A 6,861-nucleotide genomic window follows, 5' to 3' on the forward strand; every position below is an offset into this window, starting at 1 on the left:
GGCAACTAGGGGGGTAACTGGGACCTCGGGGGGTGACTAGGGGGGCAACTGGGAACTGGGGGGGGCGACTAGAGGGGCGACTGGGAACTGGGGGGGCGACTGGGGGGGCAACTGGGACCTGGGGGGGGCAACTAGGGGGGTGACTGGGGACTAGGGGGGCGACTGGGAACTGGGGGGAGTGGCTAAGGGGGCAACTGGGAACTGGGGGGGGCGACTAGGGGGGGCGACTGGGAACTGGGGGGGTGACTAGGGGGGCAACTGGGACCTGGGGGGGCAACTAGGGGGGTGACTGGGGACTAGGGGGGGGGACTAGGGGGGTAACTGGGAACTGGGGGGGGCGACTAGGGGGGTGACTGGGAACTGGAGGGGCAACTAGGAGGGTAACTGGGAACTGGGGGGGCGACTAGGGGGGGCAACTGGGGACTGGGGGGTGACTAGGGGGGCAACTGCGACCTGCGGGGGCAACTAGGGGGGTAACTGGGACCTGGGGGGGCGACTAGGGGACAACTGGGAATTGGGGGGGCAACTAGGGGGGCAACTGGGACCTGGGGGGGCGACTAGGGGGACGACTGGGAACTGGGGGGTGACTAGGAGGGTAACTGGGGACTGGGGGGGCGACTAGGGGGGCAACTGGGGACTGGGGGGGCGACTAGAGGGGCAACTGCGACCTGCGGGGGCAACTAGGGGGGTAACTGGGACCTTGGGGGGTGACTAGAGGGGCGACTGGGAACTGGGGGGGGTGACTAGGGGGGTAACTGGGAACTGGGGGGGCGACTAGGGGGGCGACTGGGAACTGGGGGGGCGACTGGGGGGGCGACTGGGAACTGGGGGGGCGACTAGGGGGGCAACTGGCACCTGGGGGGGTGATTAGGGGGGTAACTGGGAACTGGGGGGGCGACTAGGGGGGCGACTGGGAACTGGGGGGGCAACTAGGAGGGTAACTGGGACCTCGGGGGGCGACTAGGGGGGCAACTGGGACCTGGGGGGGGCAACTAGGGGGGTGACTGGGACCTGGGGGGGCGACTAAGGGGGCAACTGGGAACTGGGGGGAGTGGCTAAGGGGGCAACTGGGAACTGGGGGGGGTGACTAGGTGGGTAACTGGGAACTGGGGGGGGTGATTAGGGGGGCAACTTGGAACTGGAGGGGCGACTAGGGGGGTAACTGGGAACTGGGGAGGGGGAGGGCAGCGGCCGCCTCAGCCAACTGAGCACTGTATCCGCTAGGGGGCGTGGCTAAGCGCCGCCTCAGCCAATCAGCTCGCAGTATGCGCTAGGGGGCGTGGCTAAGCGCCGTCTCAGCCAATCAGCTCGCTGTGTCCCCGAGGGGGCGTGGCTAAGCGGCGCCTCAGCCAATGGGAGCGCTGTATCCGCTAGGGGCCGTGGCTAATCGCCGCCTCAGCCAATCGCGTCGCTGTCTCCGGGGCGGGGGGCGGGGTCGTTCCCAGGCGGCGCCATGAGCGGCAGCGGCGGCGCCGAGGCGGATCCGGGCCCCGCGGCTCCTCCCGCCGCCCCCGCGGCCCCCGCGGCGCCCCCCGCCGCCCCCCCGGCCCCCTCCGCCCCCACCCCGGACCCCGGCAGCAAGGCCAGTCCCGCCCCGGGCCCCGGGGCCGCCCCCGCCGCGGGGGGAGCCGGCAGGGGCTGCGAGGGAGGCGCCGCCGCGGGGAGGGGGCCCGGTAAGGGGAGGGGGGGGGAGGCCGTGAGGAGAAGTGGGGGGGCCCGTGAGGATGGGGGGGGTCCCACGATGGGGAGAGGGGTCCTTTGGGAGTGGGGGGGGGTCCCGTGAGGAGGGGGGGGGCCCATGATGGGGGGAGGGGTCCTTTGGGAGTGGGGGGGGGTCCCGTGAGGATGGGGTGGGCCTATGATGGGGGTGGGGTCCCATGATGGGGGGAGGGGTCCTTTGGGAGTGGGGGGGGGGGCCCGTGAGGAGGGGGGGGGGGCCCATGATGGGGTGGGGGGGTCCTTTGAGAGTGGGGGGGGTCCCGTGAGGATGGGGGGGTCCAATGATGGGCGGGGGGTCCCATGATGGGGGGAGGGGTCCTTTTGGAGTAGAGGGGGGGCCCGTGAGGAGGGGGAGGTACCATGATGGGGTGGGGGGTCCTTTGAGAGTGGGGGGGGGTCTCGTGAGGGTGGGGGGGTCCAATGATGGGGGGGGGTCCCGTGATGGGGGGAGGGGGTCCCATGAGGATGAGGAGGGTTCCATGATGGGGTGTAGGGGTGTCTTTTGAGATTGGGGGGGGTCTTATGAGGAAGGGGGGTTCCTATGAGGATGGGGGGGTCCCATGATGAGGTGGGGGGGGTCTTTTGAGTGTAGGAGAGGTCCTATGAGGATGGGGGGTCCTTTTAGAGTAGGGGGGCGTCCCATGATGGGGTGGGGGGTCCTTTGAGAGTAGAGGGGGGTCCCATGAGGAGGGGGGGGGTCCTGTGAGATTGGAGGGGGTCCCATGATGGAGTGGGGTGTCCCTTGAGAGTGGGGGGGGGGGGTCCCGTGCGGATGGGGGGGTCCCATGATGGGGTGTAGGGGTGTCTTTTGAGATTGGGGAGGGGGTCCTTTGAGAGTGGGGTGGGGTCCCATGATGGGGACAGGGGTCCCATGAGGATGGGGGGGGGTCCCTTGATGGGGTGGGGAGTCCTTTGAGAGTGGGGGGGGGTCCCATGATGGAGGCAGGGGGTCCCATGATGGGGTGGGGGGTCCTTTGAGAGAAGAGGGGGGGTCCCATGAGGATGGGGGGGTTCCTATGAGGGTGGGAGGGGTCCTGTGGTGTGAGGGGGGCCGTGTTGGGAGGGGGGTGTCCTGTGAGGATTGGGGAGATCCTGTGAGAGTGAGGGGGGTCCCATGATGGTGGGAGGGGGCTTCCATGGGGATGAGGAGGTTCCATAATGGTGGGTTGGGGTTTCCATGAAGATGAGGGGATCTCATGATGGTGGGGTGGGGCTTCCATGAAGATGAGAAGGTTCCATGGTGGTGGGATGGGGCTTCCAAGGGGTTGGGGGGTCCCATGGTGCTGGGATGGGGCTTCCAAGGGGATGAGGGGATCCTGTGATGGTGGGATGGGGCTTCCATGAGGATGAGAAGGTTCCACGATGGTGGGATGGGGTTTCCCTAGGGATGAGGAGATCCTGTGGTGGTGGGATGAGGTTTCCATGGGGATGAGGGGATCCTGTGATGGTGGGATGGGGCTTCCATGAGGATGAGAAGGTTCCATGATCGTGGGATGGGGGTTCCATGAGGCTGGTGGGTTCCATGATAGTGGGATGAGGCTTCTATAAGAATAAGGGGATCCCATGATGGTGGGATGGGGTTTCCATGAGGATGAGGAGGTTTCATGGTGGTGAGATGGGGCTTGCATAGGGATGAGGGGATCCCATGATGGTGGGATGGGGCTTCCATGAGGATGAGAAGGTTTCACGATGGTGGGATGGGGATGAGGGGATCCGATGATGGTGGGATGGGGCTTCCATGGGGATGAGGAGATCCCATGATGGTGGGATGGGGTTTCCCTAGGGATGAGGAGATCCTGTGGTGGTGGGATGAGGTTTCCATGAGGATGAGAAGGTTCCGTGGTAGTGGGATGGGGTTTCCATGGGGATGTGAAGGCTCTACGATGGTGGGATGGGGATGAGGGAACCTGATGATGGTGGGATGGGGCTTCCATAGGGATGAGGAGATCCCATGATGGTGGGATGGGGTTTCCATGGAGATGTGAAGGCTCTACGATGGTGGGATGGGGATGAGGGAACCTGATGATGGTGGGATGGGGCTTCCATAGGGATGAGGAGATCCCATGATGGTGGGATGGGGCTTCCAGGAGGATGAGGAGGTTCCATAATGGTGGGATGGGGTTTCCGTAGGGATGAGGAGATCCTGTGATGGTGGGATGGGGTTTCCATGAGGATGAGGAGGTTCCACGGTGGTGGGATGGGGTTTCCGTAAGGGTGGTGGGTTCCATGATGATGGGATGGGGCTTCTATAAGGATAGGGGGATCCCATGATGGTGGGATGGCACTTTCATGAGGAAGTTCCATGGTGTTGGGATGGGGCTTCCACGAGGATGAGGAGGCTCCGTGATGATGGGACGACTCTTCCACGATGTTGAGGTCCCCCAACATCAAACCCTCGGCTTTGGGGTCCCCTCGGTGCCGTACTGTGGGTTCCCTTGATGTCCCCTGGTGGGTTTGGAGTTCCGGAGCCTGCGCTGAGGTCCCGTTTCCGCAGCTCCGGTGTCGGCGGCGGCGGCGGCGGCTCCTCCGGACGCCTCCCTGTCCAACGGGGTCTTCGTGCCGGGCAGCGCGGCCAACGGCGACGTGAAGCCCGTGGTGTCCACCACGCCGCTCGTCGACTTCCTCATGCAGCTGGAGGACTACACGCCCACGGTAACGCCCGGAGTCCCTCCGGATTCGCTCCGCATTCCCTCCGGAGTCGCTCCGGCGCCACCGCGGGCTCCGACCGGCTCCTCTCCCGCAGATCCCGGACGCGGTGACGGGTTATTACCTGAACCGGGCGGGCTTCGAGGCCTCGGATCCGCGGATGTAAGTGTCGGAGCGGAGGGGGAGGCCGGGAAAACGCTTCCCGGGAAACGCTCCCCGGAAAAACGCTTCCCTGCCTCATGCCGGCTCCTTCCCAGCATCCGCCTGATCTCGCTGGCGGCGCAGAAGTTCGTTTCCGACATCGCTAACGACGCGCTGCAGCACTGCAAGATGAAGGGCACGGCCTCCGGCAGCTCCCGCAACAAGAGCAAGGTCGGAAAAGCACCGCGATCCGGAAGGATCCGCGGCCAGAGAACGGGATCGCCGGGATGGGGGATACGGGGATGAGGGGGGTCATCGGGATGGGGGATACGGGGATGGATGGGAGGGATCGCCGGGATGGGGGATACGGGGATGAGGGGGATCGTCGGGATGGGGGATACGGGGATGGATGGGAGGGATCGCCGGGATGGGGGATACGGGGATGAGGGGGATCGTCGGGATGGGGGATACGGGGATGGATGGGAGGGATCGCCGGGATGGGGGATACGGGGATGAGGGGGATCCCCGGGATGGGGGATACGGGGATGGATGAGAGGGATCCCCAGGATGGGGGATACGGGGATGAGAGGGATCCCCGGGATGGGGGATACCGGGATGAGAGGGATCGCCGGGATGGGGGATACGGGGATGGATGAGAGGGATCCCCGGGATGGGGGATACGGGGATGAGAGGGATCGCTGGGATGGGGGATACGGGGATGGATGAGAGGGATCGCCGGGATGGGGGATACAGGGATGGACGAGAGGGATCGCCGGGATGGGGATACGGGGATGAGGGGGATCGCTGGGATGGGGGATACGGGGATGGATGAGAGGGATCACCGGGATGGGGGATACGCGGATGGATGAGAGGGATCGCTGGGATGGGGGATACCGGGATCGCCGGGATGGGGGATATGGGGATGGATGAGAGGGATCGCCGGGATGGGGGATATGGGGATGGATGAGAGGGATCGCCGGGATGGGGGATACGGGGATGTGCAAGCAGTAGGATTTCTGGGATGTGAAATAGAAGGATGTGGAATTCCTGGGGTACAGAATATGGGGATGTGGGGGGAGGAGGTTCGTGGGGTGAGGGGATTCCTGGGATGGGGAATAGAGGGATGCGGAATTCCTGGGATAGGGAGTATGGGCATGGGAGGGCAGCGGGATTCCTGGGATATGGAATAGAGGGATGTGGAATTCCTGGGATATGGAACACTGGGATACACGGGCAGCGGGATTCTTGGGATGGGGAGGACAGGGATGTCTGAGCAGCCGGATTCCTGGGATACAGAATACGGGGATGCAGGATTCCTGGGATGCCTGGGCAGCAGGATTCCCAGGATATGGGATACGGGGGTGAGTGGGCAGCGGGATTGGTGGGATGAAGAGGACAGGGATGCGCAGGCAGCAGGATTCCTGGGATACAGAATATGGGGGATTCCTGGGATGCGGAGTACAGAGATGCAGAATTTCTGAGACATGGAACATTGGGATGTGTGGGCAGCGGGATTCCTGGAATACAAATTACGCGGGTACAGGATTCCTGGGATATGGAATACAGGGATTGTTGAGGTAACGGGATGCATGGGATGCAGGATTCCTTGGATACGGGATACAGGGATGTGGGGATTATTGGGACACAGGGATATATGGGTAGCAGGATTCCTGGGATGCGGAACATGGGGATGCAGGATTCCTGGGATGCGGCTCACAGGGATGCAGGAGTAGCCGCTCATCGGAGCGAGGACCGTTCCCTCCCGCCCTGCAGCCCCAGAATTCCAGAGCTGGGGAAAAACCTGACCCGGGGCTGAGTCCCTAGTGGAATTTCTCGGGAATTCTCCCCATCCCCATCCCGTGATCCGAGCAAACGGCCCAGGCGGGAGCCGGGAACGTGCCCAAGGCTGCTGGGGGGCTCTGGGAATGTCCGGGAGCGGCGGGATCGCTCCCGGCTGAGGCGGCTCCGCATCCCGGCAGGACAAGAAGTACACGCTGACCATGGAGGACCTGGCGCCGGCGCTGGCCGAGTACGGCATCAACGTCAAGAAGCCGCATTATTTCACGTAGACGAACCCGGAGTCGCTCCCTGGACTCTTCTCTTCCAGGCTCGGTTCCAATTAAACACCCGGGATGGGGAGTTTGGTTGTGGAAAAGCCCCTTTTCCCTCGTCTCCTTCATCTAATCCCACGGGAAGCGCAGCCAAAGCCGCGACGGTGGGGGACCTGCTGGTGCCTTCCGCCTTTCCCATGATGAAATTCTCATTCCTTGGGGCAGAATCCCCATTCCTAGGGTACAATTCCCATTCGCAGGGGCAGAATTCCCATTGCCTGGGGCAGGATCCCCATTCCCTGGG

The 6,861-nt window shown here is 64.2% G+C and overlaps 1 protein-coding gene across 1 annotated transcript; it reads left to right on the top strand.

Moving 5' to 3' along the window:
• Nucleotides 1-1,453: 1,453 nt before the first annotated feature.
• TAF10 (TATA-box binding protein associated factor 10) lies at nt 1,454-6,661 on the top strand. The gene is made up of 5 exons (XM_069881641.1): nt 1,454-1,673; nt 4,214-4,371; nt 4,463-4,527; nt 4,623-4,737; nt 6,486-6,661. The coding sequence occupies exons 1-5, from the start codon at nt 1,454-1,456 to the stop codon at nt 6,573-6,575; spliced, it is 648 nt and encodes a 215-aa protein (XP_069737742.1). The 3' UTR covers nt 6,576-6,661.
• The last annotated feature ends 200 nt before the right edge of the window (nt 6,662-6,861 follow it).

The sequence above is a fragment of the Phaenicophaeus curvirostris genome, unplaced genomic scaffold (assembly GCF_032191515.1).
Source record: "Phaenicophaeus curvirostris isolate KB17595 unplaced genomic scaffold, BPBGC_Pcur_1.0 scaffold_59, whole genome shotgun sequence".
Taxonomy (NCBI): Eukaryota; Metazoa; Chordata; class Aves; order Cuculiformes; family Cuculidae; genus Phaenicophaeus; species Phaenicophaeus curvirostris.

What these genes read in the sequence shown, in the direction of transcription:
- TAF10 (XM_069881641.1), top strand. Translation starts at nt 1,454, where the DNA reads ATGAGCGGCAGCGGCGGCGCCGAGGCGGATCCGGGCCCCGCGGCTCCT. An exon ending in CGCCGCGGGGAGGGGGCCCG is followed by an intron (nt 1,674 to 4,213) that starts GTAAGGGGAGGG and finishes CCGTTTCCGCAG; the next exon opens with CTCCGGTGTCGGCGGCGGCG. An exon ending in GAGGCCTCGGATCCGCGGAT is followed by an intron (nt 4,528 to 4,622) that starts GTAAGTGTCGGA and finishes GCTCCTTCCCAG; the next exon opens with CATCCGCCTGATCTCGCTGG.